Source organism: Mercurialis annua, linkage group LG1-X (genome assembly GCF_937616625.2).
Source record: "Mercurialis annua linkage group LG1-X, ddMerAnnu1.2, whole genome shotgun sequence".
NCBI lineage: Eukaryota > Viridiplantae > Streptophyta > Magnoliopsida > Malpighiales > Euphorbiaceae > Mercurialis > Mercurialis annua.
In genome coordinates, this window is record NC_065570.1 from 10,328,914 (window position 1) to 10,341,728 (window position 12,815).

The 12,815-nt window shown below is 32.2% G+C and overlaps 4 protein-coding genes across 5 annotated transcripts; 3 read left to right on the forward strand and 1 right to left on the reverse strand.

The window, feature by feature from the left end:
* Window positions 1-11: 11 nt before the first annotated feature.
* Window positions 12-2,238, reverse strand: LOC126653787 (L-type lectin-domain containing receptor kinase V.9-like). Its single transcript, XM_050347728.2, has one exon. It carries the CDS (start codon window positions 2,103-2,105, stop codon window positions 126-128), a length of 1,980 nt encoding a protein of 659 aa, XP_050203685.1. The 5' UTR covers window positions 2,106-2,238; the 3' UTR covers window positions 12-125.
* Window positions 2,239-2,404: 166 nt separating this feature from the next.
* LOC126653798 (uncharacterized) lies at window positions 2,405-4,506 on the forward strand. Of its 2 annotated transcripts, none has more exons than XM_050347738.2 (8): window positions 2,405-2,513; window positions 2,665-2,723; window positions 2,828-2,971; window positions 3,278-3,351; window positions 3,492-3,546; window positions 3,629-3,691; window positions 3,791-3,918; window positions 4,133-4,506. In XM_050347738.2, the coding sequence occupies exons 1-8, from the start codon at window positions 2,468-2,470 to the stop codon at window positions 4,209-4,211; spliced, it is 648 nt and encodes a 215-aa protein (XP_050203695.1). In that variant the 5' UTR covers window positions 2,405-2,467; the 3' UTR covers window positions 4,212-4,506. The 2 variants fall into 2 exon arrangements, with proteins under 2 accessions (XP_050203695.1, XP_050203703.1); XM_050347746.2 differs by having other exon boundaries at window positions 4,237-4,506.
* Window positions 4,507-5,553: 1,047 nt separating this feature from the next.
* On the forward strand, window positions 5,554-8,306 carry LOC126665195 (putative cyclin-D7-1). The gene is made up of 6 exons (XM_050357918.2): window positions 5,554-6,020; window positions 6,266-6,352; window positions 6,439-6,537; window positions 6,788-7,001; window positions 7,647-7,783; window positions 7,868-8,306. Exons 1-6 carry the CDS (start codon window positions 5,781-5,783, stop codon window positions 8,057-8,059), a joined length of 969 nt encoding a protein of 322 aa, XP_050213875.1. The 5' UTR covers window positions 5,554-5,780; the 3' UTR covers window positions 8,060-8,306.
* A 3,428-nt stretch (window positions 8,307-11,734) lies between these two features.
* LOC126664666 (light-harvesting complex-like protein OHP1, chloroplastic) lies at window positions 11,735-12,783 on the forward strand. The gene is made up of 3 exons (XM_050357173.2): window positions 11,735-11,982; window positions 12,065-12,187; window positions 12,618-12,783. The coding sequence occupies exons 1-3, from the start codon at window positions 11,824-11,826 to the stop codon at window positions 12,684-12,686; spliced, it is 351 nt and encodes a 116-aa protein (XP_050213130.1). The 5' UTR covers window positions 11,735-11,823; the 3' UTR covers window positions 12,687-12,783.
* Window positions 12,784-12,815: the final 32 nt, after the last annotated feature.

Genomic DNA, 12,815 nt, shown 5'->3' on the forward strand with positions numbered 1-12,815 from the left:
ACAATTACTACTTGGAAATAAAACTGTTCATATGATCAGCTTGTAAAAAAATTATTTTAACATATTTTATGATTATAATTTCATTTAAATTAGCTTGCAAGTACAGGGAGTGGTACTAGCTATATTCATCGACCAACAGATCTGAGAGATTCAGTGACTGTAAATGAAGCTATACTGTAATCCAAAATGGCAGGATTATAAGACTGTCCTTTCTGATCCGGTCCCGGAATTTGAAAATCAAAATTTTCAGGGATAGAAGCAATACCCTTAAGATACAATAGAACTTGTGATATTCTTGGCCTAACTTCTGCAACAGGGTGCGAGCAGAGTAGTCCAAGCTTCAAAACAAGTTCAACCTCTTCGACTTCGAAATCCATCTGCAATTTAGAATCCGCTGTACTTAAAATCTTTCCTTCCTTCCAACGCCTGTATACCCAATCCACCAAATTCGCCTCTTCCGGAGATGCTCGAGATTCAACAGGCCTTCTACCGCAAGCAACCTCCAGGCAAAAGACCCCGTATGCATAAATATCTGTGCTTGGGGTTGCTTTGCCATTTTTCGCCAGCTCTGGTGCAATGTATCCTAATGTTCCAGCTAGGTGAGTAGTTTCAGGATCCTGCGCACGTTTACAGCTTCTTGCAAGCCCGAAATCACCAAGTTTTCCATTAAATTCGCCATCTAATAGCACATTGCTCGGTTTGATATCTCTGTGAACAATAGTTTCTACCCATTCTTCATGAAGATAAGCTAATCCAGAAGCAACATCTTTAATAATTTTAAATCTTTGATTCCAACTCAGAGTTACCTCTGTCTTATATATGAACTTATCAAGACTGGCATTAGGCATATAGTCATAGACCAAAATGAGCTCGCCTTTACCGCGACAATAGCCAAGAAGTCGAACCAAGTTCGGGTGTCGGAGGCGCCCAATTGTAGCGATCTCAGCTACAAATTCTTTCATTCCTTGCTTCGAATTATGAGAAACTTTCTTCACCGCAACTTGGATTTTCGAAACGGGAAGAACACCTCGATAAACCTCGCCGAAACCCCCTTTTCCAAGCAACTCCTTCTCAGTAAAACCTTTGGTGGCCGCAAACAGATCTTTGTATGCGAATCTATGAGGTCCGTATTGAACCTCCCAATCTTCTAAAACCTCGTCGAATTTATCTTTTTCTTTCTTTTTCTTGAAAACAAGAATCAAAGAGACTATAATTACCGCTAATAATACAACTCCACTGACAGATAATCCGATTGCCAAATCCCTGTTCTTATTACTTTTGGACTGTTCTTCTTCACTAGAAAGCGATGGAAGTTTGGAAAGATCAAGCTGAGCTTTTCCGGCTACCTGAAAGCTCCAACCGAGAACATAATGAGACTGTACTAGCCGGCCGGTGGAAGAAGAAAATCCAACATACATCTGGTCTAAGATTATGGGAGAAATATCAATATCCAAAGATAAAAGTGGCAGATTAGGCTTGCTAACAAAAATCGGAGATAAACTAACATTAAGTTGGTTTCTTGCAGCATCATAATCTACCCAAACCTGTATTCTTTCGCCACTAGCAAGACTGATATTCTTGAACTCGCCCGTTTCATCTACGAAATAGCCTGCAGGTTCAGCTTTCACTGATCTTAAGCTATTTACGTCGATGCCGACATGGTTACCATTAATATCATGGAACTCTTGGTTTCGGAAATTGTCAAACTCTACGGCGATTATATGATTGTTTGGATCTCCATCATTTGTACTGTTGAACAAGCCCAGATGTTGAGCTGACGCTCCAGATATATTCTTCGACGGAGCTATCACAAACGCCATTCCATGGCCGTTAAAGCTTGACTTATCCACAACTATGGCTATTACAAAAGTTGTGGAGAAGGATAAAGCTTTACCGGTTGACGAATTCTTGAAGATGAGTGGCTGAGCATAAAACACGTGGCCGACTGCATAAGCTGTGGTGTTTGTTAGCCTGAAAAGACCATTGGTGGAGACCTCTGCCACTCCTTGCAGTTCTATATTGCCATTGAAGGTAAAACCGCCGGTAGTGGCTCCGGAGGCAACTCTGATCAGAAAAATAAGAGCTACGTACAAATTTAACATCATTTTCTTGTAATGGGAGATTGCATATCAGAAAAATGTTATCATTTCTATAAAATTGTTTAAGAATCAATCGTTGGACTAACTTCATTGGCAACTTGAATTTTCCAAGTTGAGTGTTTTGACCAACTTCATTGGCAAATTGGTTTGACAAGTGATAGCTGTTCTTTTCAATAATGCACTTTTGGTAAAAAGAAAACAACAGGGACCAAAATGCATATTAGAGTACGCTTCAGCACCTTTTAGTAATTTAATGTTAATCATCACCAAACGCAGCGTTTCAATTAGGAAAATACATATATAAATTAGAAATTCTTCAAGTGGGGAAATGGAAGTAAAAAAAAAATCAATTCATCAAGAAAGAAAAAATGCCAGTGAGAGTTGCAGAGACTTCTGCACCTTCTCAACATCCAGGTATTATTCTCTACTTTTTACCATTTCCAATTAGGGTTTTTGATTCTGTCAATTAATTTATTTTTATTTTGATGTGAACATATTTGAATAAATCCAATTTAATTTCATTTGATTTGATTCTGAAATAAAATACTTTTAAAATTTGGTAAAGGTGGTGCAAATTCTGGGCAGACTCCACAGCAATTTTGTTCTCTGTTGAGTGTTGGACAGGTTCCATATTAATAGTAGTAATTAATTAAAATCTTCTATTTTGCTTGTGAAATGTTGTTTTTTGTTGTGTTTTAATTGGAACTGTGAATCTGTAATTTTATCAGGGCTTTTCTGGTACCCAGAATGTGTCTAATATGCAGAAGGAGGAAGCTTGGAGAGTTAATGTTCGTATTCAAGGATGTGATCGCGATCATGGTTACTTATGTGGCACTATGGAAGCTCTCAATGTTCCTATGGCTGATACACCAGTAAGCTTTCTTCTTTCTCTCGAATTTAATTTTTGCTCGGAAATGGGGTGATGTTATTATTAGAAATGTGTTTTTGCTTTTTGTTATGTTCTTTCATCAGAGTCCATTTTGGTTGTCTAATAGGTATGTGGTTTTTTTATGTTTTTTCCCATTGAACTTGCTAGCATGGTAAAGGTGGGATCATAATTTCCATAGAATTTTTCAAAGGGATATAGGGCTTTTTAAAAGTTCAATTAAATATTTTCTCAGTAGATATGATTTTGTTTTCCGATTGAAATTTACTTCGGTTACATGTATGCACGCCAGGTAGTAACCTTCTGGGAAGGGGAGATTGTCGATGGCAAGAATTATACGTTTTTCACCGGAAAATGGGAAGCATCGTATGTGTCTTCTTTTGTTTCTGAGTTTAGATCATATTTCTATTTTATTGATGGTTAATGCTGATAGTGATGATTACTATATTATATGGATTTGAAATGGCATTTTTCCTTCTAAAAAATTTACAATATGCTCAACACAGACCGGAAGATGATATAAGGCATTGGACAAAGTTTTCATCTTTTTCCCCATTTTCGGTAAGTCGTGACCTATATCCATATGCATATGCAAAAGTATCTGCTCAATAGATTGACCTTGTCCCACCCTGTGTGATTTTAGGGCCAAGTGGAGGCTGATGGTGGCAAATCTTTGGAGTTGAGTAATTATCCTTACACATTTATGGTAATCACTCTCCATTCTTTGATCACTTGATGGGAATGAGAAAATCTTAATGTTTGGTATGCTAATGACATTACAATTTTTTATGTGATTCTCTTATAGAGATGGAAAGAGCAATATTTTGTGAATGTTGGAACAGACTGTGGCTTAACCATAGCTGGATTTTATTATGTTTGCTTCTCTTCCTCTGATGGCTCCATCAATGGCTTCTATTATGATCCGAATAGCAGGTAATTCAGGCCTTTTTTCCCTTGCTTCTGTAGCATTTTACATAGTATACTTCTCAGCCATCAGAAAGTAAAATGTCAATGTTTGTGATCATAAGCTCTTTGAAAAGTTTGGATATGTTTCCAGTCAGTAAATTGGTCTTGATACTAGGCTGCCATTTTCTATTTGTGTGGCCTTTGAAAGAAACTAATGAAATGCACGTAAATTAACCTGCAGCCCGTATCAGAAGCTTGAACTGAAATCCACCAATGAGGGTCGATCAGGATTTAGTTTTTCGACATATGAGTTACAGTAAATGAAAGACCGTTACCTGATTTCAGGATTTGCTCCCATCTTTAGCGAATAGGTTTGCTGGAGACTCGTGTACAGAACTACGTCTCTGAAAACCTGAAGAATTTGCTGGCAGAGACGGGTTCTATTTGAAAGATTGGAGAAGATATTCAGATAACATGGAACTGCTTCTTATCCTGTCAAGATTATACTGGTCTTAGTGAAAAAATGTGAACTGGTTACAAATATTTATTTCTGAAGAACATGTACTATTTGTACTATGTTGCTAATCTTAGATATCTGTTGGGGTTCTTGCTCAAGATCTTGTATTATCTAGATTTTGTTTGTTTTTGTCTGTTTTGTTCTTTAATGGTTTCTTATTTTGATCTTTATTCTATCGTTTGGAAAACAACATCATTTTCTGCTAAGTATCTGTAAGCCTGGAATGGCTAATAATCACTAATAACCCCTGATTTTAGGGCCATTTTATAAGAAGCCCCCTAAAATTTAAAAACGGTCACAAAACCCCTCAAATTGTGCATCACCGCTTACAAAATCTCTTCCGTCCAAAAACTGACCAAGCATTGTTAACTTTACTAAGCTTCCACTTTAAAAAAAAAAACACATACACAACTCCACATCAGGTTACATCTCACCAAAATATTCTAAAAACCCAAAATACCTCTAAAATTCTTAAAATTTTAGATTATTGTTATATTAGAACAATTATGTAATTTAAATTTTACTATTATAACACGCTCTGCATATAATGCTCTAAATATAATTATTTAAGCATTTTTTTCTAAATTATTAACTAAAAATAATTTTTAACTTTTTATGCTTACAATTGCTTCAAATTTATAAAAAATAAATATATCGTCAAATTGTTTTTTAACAAAATTGGAGAAATCAGTTAGACTCAGTTCATCACGTTATCCGTGTACTAAGCCTATCACATTATGACACCTCATTAAAATAGTGACACTATCGTAATATTACTATTCAAATGTGTAAAAAAAAAGAACAAATAAAATTACGGTAATACCACTATTTTAATGGTATATCATTAGGCGATATGCTTAGTCCACACATAACGTGATATATTGAGTCTACCTAAAAATATCACAAAATTATCATCATGAGCAAATATTGCCATTTAAATAATTTAACTCTAATTAGACCCTAATTTGACTCTATGTGAAATGAAAAAGGATTATTATTGGCAATGAGCAGTAAAAGCAGTTTGCTGAGGTGTCAACGTGGGTCCATGACCAGCTAAGAAAATGGGCAACAAATTACGTGAAATAAAGGGGTCCACAAATAACTTGGCTGTACTGTGTTGGCCAACTCAACTGCTTCTCCTACAATTACAACTACAATAAAACAGTGGTCATTCCCGACACTGAAAACTACCTATTTACTCCCCCATCATCCTCGTGCATTCACGCAATTGGTTACTGCTGCAGTCAAATTAGCATTTACCCCTTTTCATGAGCCTGCTCTCTTCTTTTTTAATTCTCTTTTATTCTCCATTTTCATGTCTCTTGGTTTATATATAGTTGTACAGCTTTGTAACTGTTAAGTTTCTTTTTTTATGGATAGTTTGCTTTGTGATGAGGTTTTGCTGTCCACTGATTGCTGCTGTAATAATAATCATGATAATGATAATGGCGATGGTTTTTCTTATACTGCCAAAGAAGATTGTGAGGAAGCTTTTTGTTTATGCTTGAAAAAGGAGTTCACTTACATGCCTTCACAAGGGTACTTTGTTCATCTTGATCAGTCTCAGGATTTGTTGTTTGCTAGAATCGAAGCGATTCGATGGCTTATTAAGGTTGGTGTTCTTGAGTATTGTTCATGTGATTTTATGTATCCCCTCTTCTATTAGCACGAACACTTCATTCAATCAAACGTATTCCGTTTTGAATATATTTCGGACACTTGACATTTCGGACTAGAAACTTCATCTTTTACATAAGAAACCTTAAAATCACAGTGTTTCGCCGTGTCTGTGTCTAAGTGTCCTATTTTTACATAATTATTTGATGATTCTGTTTCTGAAGATTCATTTTTTGCCAGTCTCGGAGTCGGTTGAATCTCTCATTTGAGACGATTTTCAATGCAGCTAACTATCTTGATCGGTTTCTATCGCGGAATCACTCACTTGTAAGGAATATATACCATCACTGGATTAGAATTCGTTTTCTGCTTATTTTTATCAGATTTTGATCAAAATTTGCATATATATATAGGGTTGGAAGAAGTGGATGGTTGAATTGTTGTCTGTGGCGTGTTTATCTGTTGCCTCAAAGTTTAATGAGACATCTGCTCCTTCCTTGCACGAAATCCAGGTGACAAATATATGACTAGTAATTATTTTACACCATGTTGTACTGAAACTTCTCGAGTCTTATATTTTTACATTTCCTTTCCATTTATAAAAATACTTTTAAAACACCAAAGTTGATTTATTTTTGTAAAAGATATCTTTTTATACTTTTTATCTCTATACATTTTCATTTCTACGTTTCCGTTTCCGTTTCCGTGTATCATTAAATGAGTTACTTACATGTGTGCATATGTTGTGGTGGATAAATGAAGATGGAGGAGATGGATCATATATTTCAGTCGATTACAGTTCAGCGGATGGAATTGACGGTGTTACAGGAACTAGACTGGCGCCTTGCTTCTACTACTGCTTATTCCTATTTAGAGATGACGGCGGTGATAATGAGCAATGACTTGCTGAAATCTCACTTGCAAAAGGATTCATTAGTTGCCCGAGTCACTGAGCTGCTTCTTGGAACTATGCTAGGTATGTGAAATGATATTAATAAATAAAAGTATAGTTTGAAAAATAAAAATTGTGTTGTATTATTTAATGCTATAATTAACTAAATACTATATTTTATAGTCTCTAAACAGTAAGTAATGACAATAGAAAAAATAAAAAAAATGTATCCAAAATATCTTAAATTAATGAAATAAATCTTTAATGATCCAAAAAGCCGAGAAATTCTTGTGTGAACCAAGTTCGCCAAGTAGGATTATGAACCGTCGACTCATCGTGTAACACGTGACAATAATAAATGTGATAAACAATGATTAAATATCACATTACTTATAGTTAAAATATGATTAATTAATATAGTATTTGATGATTGGTTATCATATATTATTATCACGTCTTACACAATGAATGGATAGTTCATAATCCTACATGCCGAACTTGGTTTACACAAGTATTTCAAGTGCCATAACGATGAAATATGAAAGAAATAAACCTAATAATTCATGTAACTCGCTTGATCAGGTTCTATTTGATATTTTATGATGCCCCCTTAATTTTAATTCAATTAAAAGTTATCGCCTATTTAAAATTATTGCTCGGTATCATATCAATTCCCTGTAAATAAATTGGAATATTGTGAAGGTTAAAAGATGATGAAATTACATGTAGATTGCAGTTTTGTGGAATATCGACCAAGTATAGTTGCTGTTTCTGCTATCTGGTGTGCACTTGAAGAGTTAGTTCCATCAAACATGTTGAGCACCAACCTCTCCTATATTACAGGATTTTTCAATCAACATCACAAGGTAATTATAAAACATACTAAAATATTAATTAGATGAGTATTATATTATAGGTCAAAGTACTGATATTTTTTGAATATATTATAGGATGATATTATGAAATGCCATACCATTATGAAAGAGAAGCTAGTTCCCAACTTGGGAAAATCTAATGGCTGCAGTCCTTCAAGTCCAGTGACGGTATTGTTGACGGAACGGGTTGATGTTTACGATTGCCATGTCGATCTGTCTCTCTTTAAGGTAGTCGAATCAACGGAGAAAAGAAGAAAGTTTGATTGAAAGAATTACCGAGATGATGATCTAACAATTTATTTGTACTTGTTAATTTTATAAGGGTGATTCATCAAAAAACAAAATTCTATAAGGGTGATAATGTATGACCCATGTAAACTGCAGCAGAATATTAATTTGCAGCCACAAAGTGGCAGTTTCTGTTGCAGCAGATTAACTTGTTATGCAATTTGCATTCATGTTTCGATACATTTACGCAAGATTGTTCAATTGCAACGAAAAGCAGCTAAATTTTTACCTGCCATATTTATTTTTGAATACAGTATTTTTACTTTTAGAATATATGAACATACTATTCTATTATTTCTTTGAATATATCATAATGTAAACTAAATTTACCATATCTTTTAAATAATCATTAGTTGAAATGTTCCCTTTTCAAAGAATATACATTTTTTAACAATACAAATTGAGCTATTTTTGGTTTAGTGTCTTAAGTTTTGGCTTAATCTCCATGATATGCCGGTTATTGGGTAGGTAAAAGACCTGACGGCTCGATAAAAGCTCGTCTCGATCCTCTTTGTTAGTCTAAAGAAACGAGTTCGAAATCTAGTTTGTATATGTTCATTTATTAAAGCAAATTAATTTTGACTTTACATTAATGAACATTCCAAACATGAACTTGCAAGAAGACTCGATTATAACTTCACAAACTAATTCATATATGAGCTCGCAAACAAACACGTACATGAGCTCAATTATAAATTTGTGAATTGTCTCATATATGAACTCGATTAAAAGCTCTTAAACTCGCTCGTATATAATTAAGTAAAACTATGTAATTTTAATAAAAAAAGACTATAAATTTTTAGTTAATTGGAAGCTCGAACTTGTTTAGATGCTAAACCAGATGAAATGGGTAAGTTTAGCACCTTAATAAACGAGCCACTACTAAAAAACAGCCATTTAGCGACGGATTTTTCCGTCGCTAAATGGCTAAATTACGTCGCTAAACGAGTTTAGCGACGGATTAGCGACGGACAACGTCCGTCGCTAAATATCCGGTCGCCAATTTTGCAGCAACCGAATAAATTTTTTTGCGACGGATTTTAAAAAATTTATAAAAAAAAATTATTTTTTAATTAAAATCGTAAAATGAAATATTATTTAAACGGTCAACCACCGTCACACACCCACCGGCTATACAACACACACCCGCACTGACCCGCAAATATTGCAAATTTTTCAACTTCCTAGTAGGTCACCCATCCTTCACATTACTCCCATCCACTCCTCTTTAACTTTGTAGTTCCACCGCGCGTGACTCCAGCTTATCCAGCTCAGATTCTTGTTTTATATCTATGTATATTATATTTAAATATAACAAAAAGGTACTCCCGCAATTTACTCCTGTATTATATAAAATAATTATTATTTCATACTAATTATTTTTAAATAAAATAAATTATTTTTTAATAATTATTTTAAATAAAAACAACAATTTATTACTATTACACTTTACTCCCACATTCTAATATAATAATTTTGTTACAAATAATTATTTTTAAATAAATAATTATTATTAATAAATAATTAAAATAAATAATTAAAATAAATAATTAATTATTTTTAAATAAATAATTATAATAAATAAATAATTATAATAAATAAATAATTATTTTATTAATAAATAATTATAATAAATAATTTTTTAATAAATTGTTTTATAATTAATATTGTTTTTATTAATAAATATTTTTTTTAATAAATATATTTTTTAATTATAATTTTTTTAATAAAAATAATACTTTTAGCGACGGATTTAGTAATCTGTCGCTAAAAGTAAGCATTTAGCGAAGGATGTGGTATTTTGTCGCTAAATGTATTACGTTTAGCGACGGATTACAAAATCTGTCGCTAAAAGTGAAAAACAAATTGTCGGGATTCATCCCGCCAATTTTCTTTAGGATTTAGCGACGGATTCAAAATCCGTCGCTAAATCCGTCGCAAAAATTGATTTTAGCGACTCGCTAAAATCTGTCGCAAATCGACTGTTTTCTAGTAGTGGAGGCCAAACTCGGCTCATTAAGCTTCTAGAGAATATCAACTAACCCGAGCCAAAACGTAAATACTATATAAAAATTAAATAAATTGAATATGAGCTCAGTATTCGAAGCTCGAATCGAGTTCGAGAAGTATATTATTAACCACTTTAGTCCTATATAACAAGTTAAATTTGAACTTAAATTTTGATTGGGTTTATTTACAGTTATATCAGTCACATATAAAACTAATAATAGTTATAGAATTTTTAATTATTTTCTCTTAGATATATATTATGTCTTATGGTTTCAACCAATTATAAGTCATAGTTGTCAAAAGATTGCTAAGTGTCACTTAACCCAAAAAATTAAGGGATTATGATAAAAATATCTAAAATTTTAAAAATATTTACAAAAGTATCTGTAAACTTTGTTTATTTACAAAAATATCGACTGATTTAAAATTATTTATAAAACTACCAAAAGATGAAAATTATATACAAAAATATGATGTGTATAATGTCGATATAATTATGATATAATTTTGGTATATTAAAACTATAAACCATAGAATTTAAAAATAGTATTCGGTTTATTATTGGTATAATTTCAGTATACTTTCGGTATATCGATAATAATTTTTTAATATATTTTATAATTGATAACATGTACATTTTTTTTTATATGTATTTACTATAGTTGGTAATGAACTAGATAATTTATATATTGTTAGTATAATTTTAGTATATTGTTAGTCTAATTTTTAGTATGCGATGTGGTATAATGTTGGTATAATTTTTATCTAACATTAATAAAATTTCAGTATATTTTGATGTGTATACTCTTAGTATACTATTAGTATAATTTTGGTATATTATTAGTCTACTTTTTAGTATACGATTTGATGTAATTTTAGTAATTTTTTTATTTAATATTAATAAATTTAAGTATGTTCTGATGTGTATAATGTTGGTATAATGTTAGTTTACTTTTAGTTTATTAGTATACTGACATTATATCAACAGTATACATCGTATGTTTGTGATTATTTTTTATTTTTTGGTATTTTTATAAATATTATTAAATCAACTAGGATTTTTGTAAATGAAAAAAATCAACATATATTTTTGTAATTATTTTCATTTAGTTGGTTAAATGGTTTAATTTCCTCAGAAAATAACTTTTGAAGCGTTTTCTTTTTTTGGCCCACATGTATGCAAAGTTTTTAAGATTTAGAAAAAAAAAAACACAAGTTTTTAATTTATTTCTTTCTCATGTAGCCCCTTAAAGTTTTTAGTTATTTATACAATTTTTGTTAAACATGGAAATTTATTTGCACTATTTAAAAATATTAAGACCCTAAAGGACAAAAAAAATTAAAAGAATTTATGTGTTTTTATAAACTTGGAGAATTTTTTTATACCTTTTACCTTTTTTATTTGGCTATTAATTTAGAGGTATTTCCGTTTGAAATGCCCGCATTTTATAATAAAAATATTAATAAACGATAAAAATGAAAAGTGAAAAGAAAAGAGGAGCAAGGAGCACCAAAACTTACAAGTTGGAGAAAATGACAATAATGATGAAGTTACTCTATTAACCGGTAATTGTATGGAAAGGTAAGCACCAAAGTGTATATAATAGAGTCATATTCATATCCTCCACAAAACTATTGTGGACCAACAGCAGGATGCGTAGGATAATCTAAACAAAGAAATAGAAGCAAGTGTGAGGTAGAAGAGAATTGTGAGAGCTCAAGTTACTCTAAAAATGGCGACTATGCCTTCCATTTCTTCATCTTTACTTCCTACCAAACCTCTAACATTTAACCCTCAAAACCGCCAAGTTTCGCTCTACAAGAATTCTGCTCAACGTACCAGAATAATCCCCACCAAGCCATTTGTTCGAGCTGCCAAGCTTCCTCCTGGGGTTCGTTCTTTAAATTTTTCTTGATTAAGAATCAGAAAATTATGGATTTTCTTGATTTGATGTGTTTGTTTGGTTTTTGCAGGTGGAACTGCCAAAAGTGCAGCCCAAATTTGAAGCACCATTTCTTGGATTTACAAAGACTGCTGAAGTATGGAATTCCAGGGCTTGTATGATTGGCCTCATCGGGACTTTCATTGTAGAGCTGGTCAGTTCTTTCTTTCTTTCCGTTTCAACTAAAAAACGAATTAGGATCATGTTCAATCAATTAATCTACACCAATCGTTATAAAATAAATAATAAAAAATCACATATTTTTTACAAAATGCATAGGTGTAGATTGATTAAACATGTCGTATCACGTTCGATCAAATTTGAGAGCATTCTAGACTTAAAACTAGTAAGGGTCATTGATATCATTAATGTAAAACTTACTATTTTTTCCTCTATATTTCTATAATAATTGTTTTTTTTCCTTATATTTTAATTTTGTTTAATTGATACCCTTGGGAATTTTAGTTATGTAAGATAATAATTTTGATTCAATATGAGGGAACAATAGTGATTATTTCAAATAATAAAGGGGTTAAGTTGGGTTAGAAATGTTTTCTCAGTAAAATTTAACTGTGATTTTGCAGATATTGAACAAAGGGATACTGCAATTGATTGGAGTGGAAATAGGGAAAGGCCTTGATCTTCCTCTCTGAAACATTAACCCTGCTTATGTATATCTCTTTGTTTATTTGTGACAGCAACACTTTTACTTCATTCAAATTCAAATATTTCTGAAATTTTTGTTTAAAACTCCGACTCTCTTGGTGCCGAAAAACATACTA